General features: G+C 39.2%; 1 protein-coding gene across 3 annotated transcripts in view; it reads right to left on the reverse strand.

The window, feature by feature from the left end:
- The window catches only part of METTL24 (methyltransferase like 24), a 121,676-nt gene that overhangs the window by 59,107 nt on the left and 43,923 nt on the right, over nt 1–18,646 (reverse strand). For all 3 annotated transcript variants that reach the window (XM_063666497.1, XM_054490471.2, XM_063666498.1), the window contains exon 4: nt 2,532–2,760. In XM_063666497.1, coding sequence (XP_063522567.1) covers nt 2,532–2,760 — 229 coding nt within the window. The remainder of the gene's footprint in view (nt 1–2,531; nt 2,761–18,646) is intronic.

Below are 18,646 nucleotides of genomic sequence, written 5' to 3' on the forward strand. Positions count from 1 at the left end.
GATTCAAGTGATATAATTCCCTGACAGACTGGGCTTCTGGTCCACATGGTTTTGCTGATGCAGCTGCTCCAGCCTGATGCTGTAGAACAGGCTTTTGATTTATAGTTTGAAGTTAAAATTACCAAAGAGTTTCAAAAGCAGTACAAAAGCCATATGCATCTTTCTGTCACTATCTCAGAATACTGCTTTCATTTTTGCCCATATTTTTACTTGAGTGGCTGGAATCTAGGTATGGATATACAGAATAGGAAAACTAACAGCGTAATAGGGAAATTACTACAAAACTATATGAGATATTTTAAAGTTCTGAAATAAAACAGCTAAAAACGCTTTGGTTTCTACACTCACATTCAGAATAAATGAGTGAAGGTGTGAAGGCAGAAACGCTGACATTTGTTAGCGTGTTTTTTACTATTTGCTTCCCCTGCCACAGCCACATCCTATTTACCACTGTCTGTACATGCAGAAAAATGAAAACAGATCGTGCTTGCTACACGACATAAAAAAGGTTTCCATTTATCTAGCCCCGCATAGCTCCTAGAAGCATTTTCCTAAGGAAAGCAATCACTCGCTGATGGGTTTAGTTTTGTTATTTTTGTTTTAAAGCATTCACCAAAAAAAAATCTCTATGGAAGAATATCAGTATCTTTTAAATTCTTCAACAAGGAATTAAAAAAAAAAAGGAGCAAATGCATTCCTGGCAATTCTGTGCCAGATCACTTTCATTGTAAATATTTTTTTAAAAAAATAAGTAACCTTAGAAACGTAAGCATTTCTCCTTTCTAGGCATCATTGTAAATATTTCTGCTATCTCAAGAGCAGCATTGCAAAAGGCCTCATGCTTTATCCTTAGCATAAAGGTTGGCCCACTGCAGCTCCCATGGAGCTAAACAAACACAATTCAGGTACATACCTTGTTATCTAAAATTAGATAAATTATATCCGCAGATCACTTTTTCAAAGTCTTATTTTATCCTCACCTTTACCAAGTCTTTTGCTAAAGTATTATTGGGGAAAAAATATGCAAAATGGCATTGAGTTTCTCTTTTTCTCCTACTCAGTCTTTTCTTTGAAGAGTGGTGCTGCAGAGGGCTAGGATGTAAAGAGCGTAAAGGAGGAACAGCAAGACTCCTAACTGAACACAAAGAATAAGTAGTTAGCTCTTTGAATAATCTAAAGTTGACATATTAGAGAATTAGGCCTGTAATTTTCAGCTGTAAAAAACAGATCTACAAAGGTAACAAGCGGCAAAAAAGAAAAAAACAAAACCCTAAATAAAGTTCTGAAAAATGCTTCTGCTTCTTCCCACACATATGAAAAACATTAACAGCATGTAAAAGGAGTTCTCTTCTGAGATTTTACCCAAAAATCCTATATGTGTCTCACTAAGTCTCCTGACTATTAAATGCCACCAGTTACCCTTGGTGGCAAAGCAAAATACAAATTAATAGTTAATTGCATGTTAAAAGAACAGCAAATTCTTTGAAGTTGTTCTCGAAGAAGCATGGGCTATCTAAAGGTTGTTTAAAGGATGAAAGAGGAGGAGGAGGAGGAAGAAGAGGGGGAGGAGGGACAAGGAAGAGGAAGATGAAGAAAGGAGGCAGAGAAAAGGGAGGAAGAGGGGAAGAGGAGGAGGAGGAACAGCAATGCAGGGAAAAGCTACTTACTGAAAATCAACAAGCCAACTCAAGTTTAAAATTGAGTCTCATGCACACTGTTTCTCAAATAGAAACACCCATTCTGACCTGTTCTAAATCACATGGCATCTCTGGCTGGGAACACAGGCCAAAATAGCCAAACCCAAGAAAGGCTGAAGATCAAACACAAGCCAACTGCACTCAGGAGAAATTCTCTAGTATCTGCCTACAGAATACAGTTAGCTCGGGTATACTACACTAAAAATTGCTTTCAAAGAACACAGTTCAAAGATTGTTTCTTTTTTGCTGTCCATTCATAATAAAATGTTTGCAGAGGTTTGACATCCTTTGATATAATTATATAATTTGTAATGTACATAATGTCCATTCAATTTTATAAAGTAAATCTTAATCAAAGCTATATATATTTTCTGTGTAGAGCCTGGAGGTTCAAAATAGTGAGAAACATGTCACAACAGTGAGAAATATGATACACAAGTAATATCTTAGTAAACATAACCCTGACTTATTTCTTGTATTTGAGGTCAACATAAGTAGTTTGCTCTTTCTGGTAAGTGTAAGTCAGCTGCCAAATGAAAATGGTATTCTTCAGCCTGTGCCAGAAGTAAGTTTCTCAGTCTTCTTGCCTAGTCTTGGACAAGACCATTAACATTACTCAACAGCAACCAAAATCTTCACATCAATTTAAATATCTCTATCCTCGCCAACACTTTATGTCTAGAGTTGACTCTATAAATAATGTTGGGTGATTAGTAAGATTAAAATTGGACCTTCAGCTATCCAATGTCAATGTTGCTATTCTTGGTTTGCATTTTAAAAAGCTGATGGGTTTGTTCACTTTATTCAAGTATAAAATCAAATGAAAAACCTCACCTTGTGATGTCCAAATTCATTCAAAATGCTTCCCAGTTTTCTGGTGTTGCTATGTGGTTTTTGGGCAGCAACAGCTGGATGGGGATCCCGCCAGTCAATGGACAAGCGGTGATACCAAAGGTGCTGACTCTCCAGAATGTGAGCTGACTTGACACTAGGATCAAAACGATGCACTTCACATCCGTTGTTGGCCATGCTAACCTCAAAATGGGTATCATCACTTCCTAGCCTATAAAGAAAGAGGAAGGAAATCAACAACAAAAAATGCAATGAAGCAAAGTTTGGACTGACAAGATAACAGTTCCAAGGCCAAGGTTCTTAGTTATATCAAGCCTTCTCCTGTTTTAACTCATGGCTAATGTACACATTCAATAAACTTTCTTTCACAAAAAAGCATTACTGCTCAAAGCTTCTGGATAGAAGGGTAATTATCCCCAGGGTAATCTGTCTAGCAGATAAATTATCCGCTAGACAAAGACCAGAGAATCACATACTCAAACATGTAGGCACATCATCAAATTGCTTTTTTTTAGTGAAGTAAATCACAGTAGCAATGAAACAAAGAAGACTATCCAGTAGTCTTAGATTTTCTCAGAATATGTCCACAAATATAAGCCCCAGGATTAGTTCTCTTGAGGAGAGGTGTGTTCTACTAATGAGGTAATTTGTTTCCATTCTAATGGCCATAGTGCTGTGTATGCAATTTGACTTAAAGACAACAGCTGTTTTCTTAGAAATGTAATACATTTTTAAATAGTGCAAATAAGAAAAAAGGTAAATGTATGTGATTCTACTGCATCCAAAACTCAAGAAGCAGAAGGTTTCCTCACCTAAATTCACATCAAAAGGGGAAGAAATTATGAATTAATTGTACTTAAGTACTCAATAGGTAGCACATCATATGAAAATAATAAACTTACAAATATTGAATTGACTCAGAAATATTCCCTATTTAATGGTGCTAGGATTGTCACTTTGATTAAAGTGCCAGTTTTAATGAAAAGCATGAAATTAACTGAGAATGATTTTTTTTAATGGTGATTATGGTTTGTCTGCCCCAATACTGTACTTATATGTGATTTAGGAACCCAAAATCCCACAGAGTAGCTACACTACTTGGCCGAACCTAAACCCAGTGCAGAAACACTTCATTCTCATAGATTCTACAAGTATTTTGTAAGTGGATTTTTTTCAATAAATACAGTCAGCCCTCCATAGCTGTGGGTTCCACGTCCGCAAATTCAACCAACATGGATCAGAAATACAGCATTGATGGGATGTAGGAGCCTACTGATATGAAGGGCCAATGTTTTGTATCTGTGAGTTCCACAGCCAGACTTGATAGTTCGTGGATTTTGGTATCCGTTGGTGGGGAGAGGGTGGCCTAGAACAAACCGCCAACCCCATACAGAGGGATGACTGACTATTGCATAATCTGGAAATAAGTTCAGTGGATAATAATTATTTACCTTATTTTAATTAACTAAAATAAGTCTTCAGTTCAGAGATCATCCACCTAGACATGCTTTTTTTTTTTTTTTAGATGGAGTCTGGCTCTGTCACCCACGCTAGAGTACAGTGGCATGATCTCGGCTCACTGCAACCTCCGCCACTGGGGTTCAAGCAATTCTCCTGCCTCAGCCTCCTGAGTAGCTGGGATTACAGGTGTGCCCCACCATGCCTGGCTAACTTTTGTATTTTTAGTAGAGATGCGGTTTCACTATGTTGCCCAGGCTGGTCTCAAACTCCTGACTTCAGGTGATCCACCCTCCTCGGCCTCCCAAAGTGCTGGGATTACAGGTATGAGCCGTGACACCCCACCTAGACATTCTTAATACAGGCAGCCCTCTGTATCCACAGATCTGATCCACAAATTCAACCAACCACAGATTGAAAATATTCGAAAAAACAAAAATAAAAAAAATACAACATTAAAAATAGTAAAAATAAAAATCAATACAGTATAATCACTATTACATGGCATTTACATTGTATTAGGTATTATAAGTAATCTAGAAATGATTTAAATTATGCAGGAGGATGTGCATAGGTTATATACAAATACTACACCATTTTATATCCAGGACTTGAGCATCCTAAATTTTGGTCTTTGCAGTGGTCCTGCAACCAACCGCCATGGATGCTGAGGGGTGATTATAGTCTTATTTGCCTCTTCCTCACCCTTCACCCAACTACACTGCTCTTTTTCCGACTGCATCCCATGGTAAGTCAGCCCTCTGATGTCTCCCAACCATAGCTTTTTCAACTCTTTTTGCCTAGAGAAAATTCAGCACTCCTCTCACAAGCACTTCCATTTCTTCCACCTAACAGATCTTGTTCCCTATTTTCTGCCACCTATTGAATCCACACAGCTCAGACCACTGAAGTCTCTACCCCAGTTTTCCCCCAGTTTTCCATGATCTAATCTAGTGTGGCAGATTGACTTGCTGACTCTGCTCCTTTAACCCTGCACCATCCACACTACTCCATGCTCATCATGAGAAAGAGTCCTTCCCTGCCCCTTGACTTTTTGGCTTGGCCATGTGCCTTGCTTTATGGAAGGAAGTGGGAGTGTGCCAGTCCAGATTCTAGGCCTTGATTGCTTCTGTTCTCTCTCTTACACTGTCATCATGATAAAAACGTGCCCTCGAGAGTTTGCACTCCAGCCAGTCCACGGCCCTCTGTAAAATACAGAACCTCCCTTAGCCATCTCAGCCTGAAGTAAAGAAAGCCTCGCAGCTAAGCCCATCCTGGATCAACTGAAGCCCAGCTGACCTGCAGACATACAAGCAACAGTAAAGACATACAAGCAACAGTAAATAATGGTGATTGATAAGCCACTGAGTTTTAGAGTGATTACACAACCAATAGCTAACTGATATACCTGGCATTAAATATAAATTCAAGAGTTGCAGTTGAAATTACAAAGCACTTTTTTAGTAGATAGATTTGTTTTTATATAGATCAGAATATTGTAGAACTCACCTATCCAAAAGGAATTTTCACTTAATGAAATTTGTCAGAACTTAGATGAACAAAGCAGTGTTATTGTAAGTCACCAGCAGAAAAGGGCAATTTTATATTTTCATTAAGAGAAGGTTATGGCCGGGTGCGGTGGCTCACACCTGTAATCCCAGCACTTTAGGAGGCCGAGGTGGGCAGATCACGAGGTCAGGAGATCGAGACTATCCCGGCTAACACAGTGAAACCACGTCTCTACTAAAAAAATACAAAAAAATTAGCCAGGTGTGGTGGTGGGCGCCTGTAGTCCTAGCTACTCAGGAAGCTGAGGCAGGAGAATGGCATGAACCCAGGAGACAGAGCTTGCAGTGAGCCGAGATTGTGCCACTGCACTCCAGCCTGGGTGACAGAGCGAGACTCCATCAAAAAAAAAGACAACGTTATGTCAAAAAAAGTACTCATTACATATAATTTGTATACAAATCTAGAGTGAAATATGTGAATAATTTCTTCCTCTGAATTGTTAGAATGTTGTTTTCAAGAAGCAATATTGAGGTGTATATATATACTTATGGGTATATATATACACATATATACCTCAAAAAAGGTAATTAAATTAGCCACACACAATTCTGTAACTGTTTGTTAAGACACTTTATTATATATTGATATGTTTTCTATTTAAACTAGTTGCTTATAATTAAACAAATACACATAGAAATACTCAAGTTGTAAGAAGTATGTAAACTGAAAAGAGTTTCTGGCAAGATACGGCTGAATAGAAACAGCTCTGGTCTGCAGCTCCCAGCAAGACCAATGCAGAAGTTGGGCAATTTCTGCATGTCCAACTGAGGTACCCGGCTCATCTCATTGGGACTGGTTAGACAGTGGGTGCATCCCACAGAGGGCGAGCAGAAGCAGGGTGGGGTGTTGCCTCACCCAGGAAGCACAGGGGGTTGAAGAGCTCCCTCCCCTAGTCAAGGGAAGCCATGAGGGACCCTGCCATGAGGGATGGTGCATTCCAGCCCAGATACTATGCTTTTCCCATGGTCTTCATAACCCACAGACCAGGAGATTCCCTCGGGTGCCTACGCCATCAGGGTCCTGGGTTTCAAGCACAAAACTGGGCAGCCATTTGGGCAGACACTGAGCTAGCTGCAGGAGTTTTTTTTTTTTCATACCCCAGTGGTGCCTGAAACACCAGCGAGAGAGAACCGTTCACTCCCCTGGAAAAGGGGCTGAAGCCAGGGAGACAAGTGGTCTTGCTCAGCGGATCCCACCCCCAAGGAGCCCAGCAAGCTAAGATCCACTGGCTTGAAATTCTCACTGCTAGCACAGCAGTCTGAAGTTGACCTGGGACACTTGAGCTTGGTGGGGGGAGGGGAGTCCGCCATTACTGAGGCTTAAGTAGGCGGTTTTCCCCTCACAGTGTAAACAAAGCCTCTGGGAAGTTTGGACTGGGCAGAGCCCACCACGGTGCCTCAAAGCTGCTGTAGCCAGACTGCCTCTCTAGATTCCTCCTCTCTGGACAGGGCATCTCTGAAAGAAATGCAGCAACCCCACTCAGGGGCTTATAGATAAAACTTCCATCTCCCTGGGTCAGAGCACCTGGGGGAAGGGGTGGCTGTGGGTGCAGCTTCAGCAGACTTAAACATTCCTGCCTGCTGGCTCTGAAGACAGCAGTGGATCTCCCAGCACAACACTCGAGCTCTGCTAAGGTACAGACTGCCTCTGCAAGTGGGTACCTGACCCCCATGCCTCCTGACGGGGAGACACCTCCCAGCAGGGGTTGACAGACACCTCATACAGGAGAGCTCCAGCTGGCATCTGGCAGGTGCCCCTCTAGGACAAAGCTTCTAGAGGAAGGAGCAGGCAGCAATCTTTGCTGTTCTGCAACCTTCGCTGGTGATACCCAGGCAAACAGGGTCTGGAGTGGACCCCCAGCAAACTCCAGCAGACCTGCAGAAGAGGGGCCTGACTGTTAGAAAAAAACTAACAAACAGAAAGCAATAGAATCAACATCAACAAAAAGGAAGACCAGGCAAAAACTCCATCTGAAGGCCACAAACAGCAAAGATCAAAGGTAGATAAATCCATGAAGATGAGGAAAAACCAGCGCAAAAAGGCTGAAAATTCCAAAAACCAGAACACCTCTTCTCCTCCAAAGGATCACAACTCCTTGCCAGCAAGGAAACAAAACTGGATGGAGAATGAATTTGACAAATTGACAGAAGTAGGCTTCAGAAGGTGAGTAATAACAAACTCCTCTGAGCTAAAGGAGCATGTTCTAACCCAATGCAAGGAAGCTAAGAACCTTGATAAAAGGTTAGAAGAATTGCTAACTAAAATAACTAGTTTAGAGAAGAACATGAATGACCTGATGGAGCTGAAAAACACAGCACGAGAACTTCATGAACCATACACAAATATCAATAGCTGAATCAATCAAGTGGAAGAAAGGATATCAGAGATTGAAGATCGACTTAATGAAATAAAGTGTGAAGACAAGATTAGAGAAAAAAGAATGAAAAGGAACGAACAAAGCCTCCAAGAAATATGGGACTATGTGAAAAGACCAAACCTGCATTTGATTGGTGTACCTGAAAGTGATGGGGAGAATGGAACACACTTCAGGATATTATCCAGGAGAACTTCCCCAACATAGCAAGACAGGCTAACATCCAAATTCAGAAAATACAGAGAACACCACAAAGATACTCTTTGAGAAGAGCAACACCAAGACACATAATCATCAGATTCACCAAGGTTGAAACAAAAGAAAAAAATGTTAAGGGCAGCCAGAGAGAAAGGTCAGGTTACCCACAAAGGGAAGCCCATCAGACTAACAGCAGATCTTTCTCTGCAGAAACCCTACAAGCTAGAAGAGAGTGGGGGCCAATACTCAACATTTTTAAAGAAAATAATTTTAACCCAGAATTTCATGTCCAGCCAAACTAACCTTCATAAGTGAAGGAGAATAAAATCCTTTACAGGCAAGGAAATGCTGAGGTATTTTGTCTCCACCAGGCCTGCCTTACAAGAGCTCCTAAAGGAAGCATTAATTAAAATTAACTCAAGATGGATTAAAGATTTAAATGTAAGACCTAAAACCATAAAAACCCTAGAAGAAAACCTAGGTAATACCATTCAGGATATGGGCAAAGACTTCATCACTAAAACACCAAAAGCAATGGCAACAAAAGCCAAAATTGACAAATAGGATCGAATTAAATTAAAGAGCTTCTGCACAGCAAAAGAAAGTATCATCAGAGTGAACAGGCAACCTACAGAATGGGAAAAAAATTTGCAATCTATCCATGTGACAAAGGGCTAATATCCAGAATCTACATGGAACTTAAACAAATTTACAAGAAAAAAACAAACAATTCCATCAAATATTGGGCAAAGGATATGAACAGACGCTTTTCAAAAGAAGATATTTATGTGGCCAACAAACATGAAAAAAATCTCATCATCACTGGTCATTAGAGAAATGCAGATTAAAACCACAATGAGATGCCATCTCATGCCAGTTAGAATGGTGATCATTTAAAAGTCAGGAAACAACAGATGCTGGAGAGGATGTGGTGAAATAGGAATGCTTTTACACTGTTGGTGGGAGTGTAAATTAGCTCAACCATTGTGGAAGACAGTTTGGTGATTCCTCAAGGATCTACAACTAGAAATACCATTTGACCCAGCAATCCCATTACTGGGTAGATACCCAAAGGATTATAAATCATTCTACTATAAAGGCACATGCACACATATGTTTTTTGCAGCACTATTCACAACAGTAAAGACTTGGAACCAATCCAAATGCCCACAATGTTAGACTGGATAAAGAAAATTTGGCACATATCCAATATGGAATACTATGCAGTCATAAAAAAGGTTGAGTTCATTTCCTTTGCAGGGACATGGATGAAGCTGGAAACCATCATTCTGAGCAAACTAACACAGGAACAGAAAACCGAACACCACATGTTCTCACTCATAAGTGGGAGCTGAACAACAAGAACATATGGGCACAGGGAGGGAAACATCACACACCGGGGCCTGTCGGGGGTTGGGGGGCAAGGGGAGGGATAGCATTAGGAGAAATATCTAATGTAGATGACGGGTTGATGGGTGCAGCAAACCAACATGGCACATGTATACCTATGTAACAAACCTGTATGTTCTGCACATGCGTCCCAGAACTTAAAGTATAAATAAATAAATAAATAAATAAATAAATAAATAAATATTATTTAAATAAAATAAACTAAAAAAAAGAAAACAGTTTTTTACCACTAGAAATTTCAGCCATTAATTTCCAGAGATGATCATGTTTAGCAGTTTTTTATATATCTTTCCAGAAATTTTCTATGTATATACAAGTGTTTCTCTATTATAAATATCATAAGCACACACATACACATATAAGTTAGTCATTAAATAGTGGGAAACTTTTATATAATACATTAGATAACATAAAACTATTTGTAATTTTTTGGATTAATTTATGTCATACTTTTACTATAATCTTAATATATAAACATGTACCACATTGGAATGTAATAAACTATATTCATTTAATTGATATATAAAATTCTTACTTTCATTTATTTGAAACGGTACTTCTTCAAGCATAGTTGAAATTGGTCAAGTTTGTGGTCATGTAAAAAGCAAGAGGAGGAGTAAATGTAATATGCACAGGTGTTAACAAAACATGGCCCAAAGCGGTAAACCAGGCGTCAAATCCAATCCAGGTAGATCCAGAGCACGTGCTCTCTATACGCCACCTTGTTGCTGATGAGCACAGGACACAGGATCATGGAAGGAATATTTGTGATCTCAGGTCTAGGGAACTGTCAGTTACCAGACAATAACGCTCCATGAGGAAAAGGGCTATGTCAATCTTGCTCATTTCTAAGTCCCCAGTGCTGAACAGATGAGTGATGACAGACAGACCTATAAAATGCTGCCCTAAGTGAAATAAAACTATGAGGCAGGGTCTGGAATTCTCAGAACACACAGTACAATATTCAGTATCCAAATGTTGCCTGTGGTAAGCTATATTTTACTGACTTATTCATGTTCATAAATATTTATAGAGCATTTTACATGTGCAAGGCACTACACTGGACACCAGGGACAAATGGATAAATTAAACATGGTCCTTGATCTGAAGAGGTTCACAAAGTAGTAATGAAGAAAGATTTTTGAACGAATAATTATAATAAAAAGACAACCATTATTTATAGCAAAAATGTATTTATTCTATAAGGAAATCATGTTCTGCTGTTATTTAACTAGAAGGAGAATACATTATAGAAAATTTTGCTTGACAGAAATATTTTATTTAATATTTATTTAATGAGGCAAGAAGTATAGATCATATGGCTTCCATCTCAAGGTCTTAGACAACTAGTCCATTTTTTGCCAACCTGTCTGTATCTTGGCCATGAGGAAAGGGTAAAAGGGGAAGTGATAGTCTCATCCTGTCTTCTTGGGGAAGTTGCACACATCACTTCCATTTGTAGCTCACTGCTTAAAGATATTCATATGGCCATTTATAGCTACATGGAAGGCTAGGAAATACAGCCATCAGAAAGGTGGCCATGCGCCCTGCTAATCTCAGGAGTTCTGTTACCAAAAAAAGAAGGGGAGAATAAATATTGAGGGACAATGACTAGTTCCTGCTACAACCCTTTTCTGAAATAATTAAGCAGTTAACATGTATATTCAAAGCTATATACCTTTGAATTAAGACAGCAACCTCTCCCTCTCTATGAAGAAGAAACAAAATTATGTAATTCATCCTGACAATATTGTTCTGCATATATTAATGCTGGGGTTAGAAGTAACTACAAACTTTTCAACATAGAAGGACCATTAAATCTGAGAGCTGTTGAAGAAATAGGAAGGAGGAGATTTATAGGGCTAAATTTTCAAAGGTAATAGAATAATAGTGGAGCCATCTTGATCCTCTTTCTCTGATGTCTTAGAGAAAAACAACTAGGATCCCTGCAGGCAGTTGTGTGGATTGTGCACTGAACAATTCTGGGAGATGTCATTCCCAACATAATCACCATAAAAATGATTTTCTAGCAGTAAAAGTTCTTGAGGGAGGGGTGCCCTTTCCCAAATTGTATAAAGGTATTCTTTGGACAAGCTGCAAGTGGTACCGCAGTCCCATGCCCTTTAACACTGCTGAAGGGCAGACGGGATGGGTTGTGGCACTGTTTCGGGCCCTTGATTATTCTTTTAAAAATATTCCTGAAAGTATTAAAGTGAGTGAGCTTTGATGTTCTCCAGGAACAAAAAACTCAGAACATAAGCACATGAAAAGATGCTCAAGATCATTAGTCAGTAGGGAAATGCAAATCAAAACCACAGTGAGATACCACTTCACATCCTCTAAGATGGCTGTAATCAGAATGATCAATAATAATAAGTGTAGGCAAGGATATGGAGAAATTGGAAACCTCATAGATTACTGGTGGGAATGCAAAATGGTATATAGCCAAGAGAAATGAAAACATATGTCCACATTAAAACTTGTACAGGAATGTTCATAGTAACATTATTCATAAACACCAAAAAGTGGAAACAACCCAAATGTGTATCAACCAATGAATGAATAAATAAAACATGATATAACCATACCAAAATTCATACAATGGAATATTATTCAGCCATAAAAAGGGATGAAGTACTGATACATGCTGCATTGTGGCTGAACCTTGAAAATATTATGCTAAGTGAAACAAGCCAGTCACAAAACGCCACAATATTATATGCTTTTATTTATGTGAAATGTCCAGAATGGGTGAATCTACACAAACAGAAAGTAAAATAGTGATTGCCTAAGGATGGGGGACTGGGGATGGAGGGAAGAGGGTCGGAGGTAAATTGAGAGTGACTGCTACTGGGTACAGAGTCTTCTTTTTTGGGGTAATGAAAATGTTCTAAAATCGACTATAGTGACTAAAAGAGCCATAGAACTGTATCTTTTAAGTGGATGAATTGTATGGCATGTGAAATATATCTTAACAAGCATTTTTTAAAACGTAAAAAAACAAATAAAATGAACTCAGAGCAAAGACAGGGAAAGTTTTTAACCCTCCCATTGAAGGCAGAGGGTTAGAAGAGGTAAGACAATTAGTGTTTTCCCTAGGAGATTCAGTCCTCCATTCTTCATCCTAGCAGGAACCACAGAATCTGGCCAAGTAACATCTAGATCTTCAAGCTGCCAACTATTAGAGGGGGAGAAATAGGCTTCCTAAAGCATAAATGACACACTAGGGCGTAAAAACACTTTATAATTGTTATTTTTTACTAAATAAACTTACATGCAATGCCACATTTCATCTAAAACATATCCTCAACAGGGACGATGTATTAGTTTGTTTTCATGCTACTGATAAAGACATACCCAAGACTGGACAATTTATAAAAGAAAGAGGTTTAATTGTATCACAGTTGCACGTGTCTGGGGAGGCCTCAGAATCATGGCAGAAGGCAAGGAGGAGCAAGTCATGTCTTACATGGATGGCAGCAGGCAAAAAAAGGTTGTGCAGGGAAACTCCTGTATTTAAAACCATCAGATCTCTTATTCACTGTCACGAGAACAGCATGGGAAAGACCTGTGCCCATGATTCAATTATCTCAAACCAGGTCCCTCCCACAACATGTGGGAATTATAGGAGCTATAAGATGAGATTTGTGTGGGGACACAGCCAAACCTTATCAGACAATATCACTCCCAAAGGGGTAAAATGTATTCTTAGGGGCAAAAAAAAAAAAACCCTTTCCTCTTTTTATGTATGAAGCACAGATATGCACATATTACATAAATAGATGTACAGTACCTCTATGGTTTTAAATTTTCATGGAAAGGGTAATTTGGGGAAAAATGCCCAAAAAGGAAGCTTGAGGTCCATGGTTTTCACATACACTAGACAAACACTCTTCCTGCTGTGTTAAACTATTATAAGATGAAAATATTTGGCTCTTTCATTCTTCTGGAAATGCTCATGGTAACCAAAGGTCCCAGATTTTCTGTATAAAATATGGGCTCTTGCTATCTAACCAAGTGTCACTTATGAAATCATCTACTATCTTAGACTGAGAATTTATGTCTTGAAACTAAAAGGCACAACCTACTACAAAACTAAAAAAGAGACAAAAAATACGTACCTATGTATTAGCCCTTTTCAAATCTTTCCTCTCGTGCCCACGCCTACCCCTAAAATACAATCTTTGGCATAAAAAGGAGAAAAGGTGATTTTCCCCTTTCACTTTATCTACGGCTCTCATCCTCACCCTCCCCTCCACTGCCCCACCATCACCCTTCCCCACTCCAGACATGAGAAGACTTACAGGCCAGGCCCTGTCTGAAGTTATTATGTAGATGACATTGTCATCTGAACCCACAGCCTCTCCTTTTTTTCTCTTCTCTATCCCTTTCTCCATAATATGTATCTTTCTTTTCTTTTTTTCTTCTTTTTTATTTTATTTATTTATTTATTTATTATTATTATACTTTAGGTTTTAGGGTACATGTGCGCAATGTGCAGGTTAGTTATATATGTATACATGTGCCATGCTGGTGCGCTGCACCCACTAACTCGTCATCTAGCATTAGGTATATCTCCCAATGCTATCCCTCCCCCCTTCCCCCACCCCACAACAGTCCCCAGAGTGTGATGTTCCCCTTCCTATGTCCATGTGTTCTCATTGTTCAATTTCCACCTATGAGTGAGAATATGCGGTGTTTGGTTTTTTGTTCTTGCGATAGTTTACTGAGAATGATGATTTCCAATTTCATCCATGTCCCTACAAAGGACATGAACTCATCATTTTTTATGGCTGCATAGTATTCCATGGTGTATATGTGCCACATTTTCTTAATCCAGTCTATCATTGTTGGACATTTGGGTTGGTTCCAAGTCTTTGCTATTGTGAATAATGCCGCAATAAACATACGTGTGCATGTGTCTTTATAGCAGCATGATTTATAGTCCTTTGGGTATATACCCAGTAATGGGATGGCTGGGTCGAATGGAATTTCTAGTTCTAGATCCCTGAGGAATCGCCACACCGACTTCCATAATGGTTGAACTAGTTTACAGTATCTTTCTTTTCAGTGCCTTCTCCTATCTTAATTGGTCTAGTCTACCTCATTTCAAAACTGAAAAGGATCTAATTTTCATTTTCAACTGAACATGACACAGAGTGCACACTCACAGACAAATGCCTTTTCCATTAACTGTAGAATAAAAAGCTTTGACTTCTAGTAAATAAACTTCAGCCATCAAAGAGAAGATGGAGGTGATATCTGCTTCAGTTCTTAGGGGTGGAGGAAAGGAGATGAGACAGATTAGAAGGTGGGGCCATCAGCCTCTGTCTTCTGACTCCCTGTGTCCTTGGAGCCCTCCTTTACCTCCTGCCAGGAAGTTACTCCCAGCTGCAGCTGCATCCATTGTCTTCAGTTTGCCTGGGAATTACTGGGTATAGCAGTGGCATGGTCTTGTTGCTGCTGTGGCCCTGGGACAAGGAGCACATACTGCCTGTATGGAGGGCCACACAATTCACTTACTACCTGCCCTCCCCACCTAGCTCAAAACTGTTCTGACACTCCCTGGTGCTGGGAACCCGGGGCCACCTTCCCTGTTCTCACTCCTAATTTCGGGACCACCAATTCTGGTCTGGGTCTCACTCTTCCCTCAGTATCAGTTGAGGTGTTGTCAGCCAGCTATCTACTTGTGCCCCAGGCAAGCAATTCACCTGAACAGGGGCATACTTGTCTGGGTCCTGGAGCCTTAGTAAGTGCAATCAACATAATTACCCACAACCCAAAGCATCTTTTTTTAGGCATCAGAAATATTTTCTTTAGTTTCGGTTTTCAGTTAAGTGCTTTCATGTATTTAGTCAAATATTGGCCCTTGTAATCTATTCATTGCTTTTCCCAGTGGAATTCAGATGCTCTTTACAAAGTTGATTTTCTTTTCTTTTTTTTTTTTTTTTTTTTTTTGAGACGGAGTCTTGCTCTGTCACCCAGGCTGGAGTGCAGTGGCACAATCTCGGCTCACTGCAACCTCTGCCTCCTGGGTTCAAGTGATTCTCCAGCCTCAGCCTCATGAGTAGCTGGAACAAGAGGCATGCACCACCATGCCCAGCTAATTTTTGTATTTTTAGTAGAAACAGAGTTTCACCATGTTGGCCAGGCTGGTCTCGAACTCCTGACCTCAAGTGATCTGCCCACCTCAGCCTCAAAAAGTGCTGGGATTGCAGGCATGAGCCACTGCGCCCGGCTCCAAAGTTAATTTTCAATGGTAAACATTTAAATGAAAATAAGAAACTTCTTTTGAGAGATGTCTATTCCTGTCCTTTGCCCACTTTTTCATGGAATTATTTTTTTGTGTGTTTTGCAATTGAGTTGTTTGAGTTCCTTGTATATTCTGGATATTAGTCACTTGATGGATAAATAGTTTGCAAATATTTTCTCCCATTCAACAGGTTGTCTCTTCACTCTGTTGATTGTTTCTTTTGCTGTGCAGAAGCTTTTTGGTTTAATACAGTCCCATTTGTCTATTTTACTTTTGAATAAATATATGAAAAACTGCTCAGCCTCACTAATCATCAGGAAAATGTACATCAAAACCAAAATGAGATCTTATCTTATCCCAGTTAGAATGGCTATTATTAAAAAGACAAAAAATAACAGATACTGGCAAGGATTTGGAGAAAAGGGAACTTTTACACACTGGTTATGGGGATGTAAATTAGTATAGCCATTATGGAAAACAGTATGGAGATTTCTCAAAAGACTAAAAATAGGACTATCATACAATCCAGCAATCCTACTTCTGGGTATATATCCAAAGGAAGGGAAAGCAGTATATCAAAGGGATGCCTGCATCCCCATGTTTATTGCAGCACTATTCACAATAACAAAGACATGGAGTCAAGCTAAGTGTCCATTAGTAATAAATAAATAAAGAAAATGTGGCGTATATACACAATGGAATACTATTTGGCCATAAAAAAAGAATAAAATCCTGTCATTTGCAGCAACATGTTTGGAACTGGAGGTCAGTATGTTAAATGAAACAAATCAGACACAGAAAGACAAATATTGCATCTTCTCACTCATATGCTGGAGCTAAAAAGTTGATCTCATGGAGATAGAGAGAGTAGAATGATGGTTATCAGAGGCTGGGAAGGGTGTTTGAGGGGAAGTGAAGAGAGGTTGTTTAACGGGTACAAACATACAGTTAGATAAAAGTGTTACTGGTGCAGGGGTGTCCAGGTTCTTGGCATCTTTAACAAAGAATTGGACAAAATGCACAAACAAAGCAAGGAAAGAATGAAGTAACAAAAGCAGAGATTTTTTGAAAATGAAATTACACTCCACAGTGTGGGAACAGGCCAGAGCATAGGGGTTCAAGGGCCCTGTTACAGAATTTTTGAGGGTTTAAATTCCCTCTAGAGGTTTACATTGGTTACTTGGTGTACACCCTATGTAAATGAAGAGGATGAAGTAAAGTTACAAAGTCATTTACTGGGCATATGCCCTATGGAGAGGAAATTCCCTGTCATAGCTGAAGTGTGAATTGGCCTTATGTTCCCTGCCTCCAGAGCCTATTTTCCTCCCTCAGAAGGAATAAGTTCTAATATTCGAAAGCAGAGTAGGGTGACTACAGTTAACAACCATAAATTTTATATTTCAAAATAGCTAGAAGAGAGGACTGGAAATGCTCCCAACACATAGACATGATCAATGCTGGAGGTGATGGATACTCTAAATGACCTGACTTGATTACTACGCATGCAACGCATGTAACAAAATATCACATGTACCCGATTAATTTGTACAAATATTGTGTGTCAATAAAAATATTTTAAAATAGGAAACTACCTTTTTACATGTAATAATCTGAACTCTTACTGCAGAGCTATCTTATCCAACAGCTCTGAAGTATAAGGAAAGCAAAAAGGAATTTGGAAACTTTCCCCCAAAACACCTTTTTAAGTTTTATTTTACTCAGTTATATCCTTTAAATGAAATTATCCCAGGGTGTAAAATATTAAGTAAAATATAGAGGCAATTTGGAGCAAGAAAATAGGACCAACTAGCACGTGGTACTATGCAATTTTTTATGACCCACTTTCAGACATTTTTAATGTGACATAAAATAAATTCTGCTCTCACAACTTCCCATCCTCCCTCCAATCTTGAAGCATAGCTGGTGGGCTTCCAGAAAGAGAGCTCTGTTCTAATCAATTGTTCTAATCCACAGCCTCCACACTTTCATCGCAGCGTAACCAGCTTCCCTCCCTAGTCTCTCCTCTCAAGCGATCTTCTACATGGCAAGTATGTATTGTGTGCCTAGTATGTGCCAGGCTCCACCAATATACACCATTGCTCTTCATTTAACCCATATGAGAATGTTTCCTATCTTTAAACTCTTATTTTGTTTTTTTAAAGAATAAAATCCACAATGACTGGTAATTCTTGTTTGTTATAGTTTGACAGTGATGATGATCCTCTCTACATTGGAGTCTTTGGGTAGGTCTCCACATCACCCAGATGTCTGCCCCTAACCCTGACCACCTAAGATTCTGGCTGGTGGTTGTACCTGGGCCTGAATGTAGACTCCAGAGGTGATGAAACCTACAGGTGAGGAGGAAGTATGTGATATGGAAACGATCAATGTCACATTAGGGTCCCCAGCGCTGTTTGTAAAAAGACTTCAGTGGTCTAGCCTGAGAATCTACATTGCCCTTACAAAGAGTCTATGGAACAGGATGTTCCAAACAAAAATAATTTCCTCCTGTCTTCTTTTTTTTAAGCCATATATCATTTGTAAGTTCAGAACTGTTTTTATGTAAGTACTGGTATATTTGGTGAAATAGTCCCATTACTTTGTAGCCATCCTTTTACAAAAATCTCACTTAATCCATTTGTACATCTAGGTCATTTTCAACCTGAATAACTGGATATCAATTTTTCTCAAACAGTTTTGACAAAATGACATAGTTTTTTTAATAAGAGTTCCCTTCTTTTCCTTTTTAAAAATGTAACTAGATATAGATTTATCATTGGTATAAAACATACAAATCTAACAATAGCCATTATTTGTTTTGGGTTATACACCATA

Source organism: Pongo pygmaeus, chromosome 5, assembly GCF_028885625.2.
Source record: "Pongo pygmaeus isolate AG05252 chromosome 5, NHGRI_mPonPyg2-v2.0_pri, whole genome shotgun sequence".
Lineage (NCBI taxonomy): Eukaryota > Metazoa > Chordata > Mammalia > Primates > Hominidae > Pongo > Pongo pygmaeus.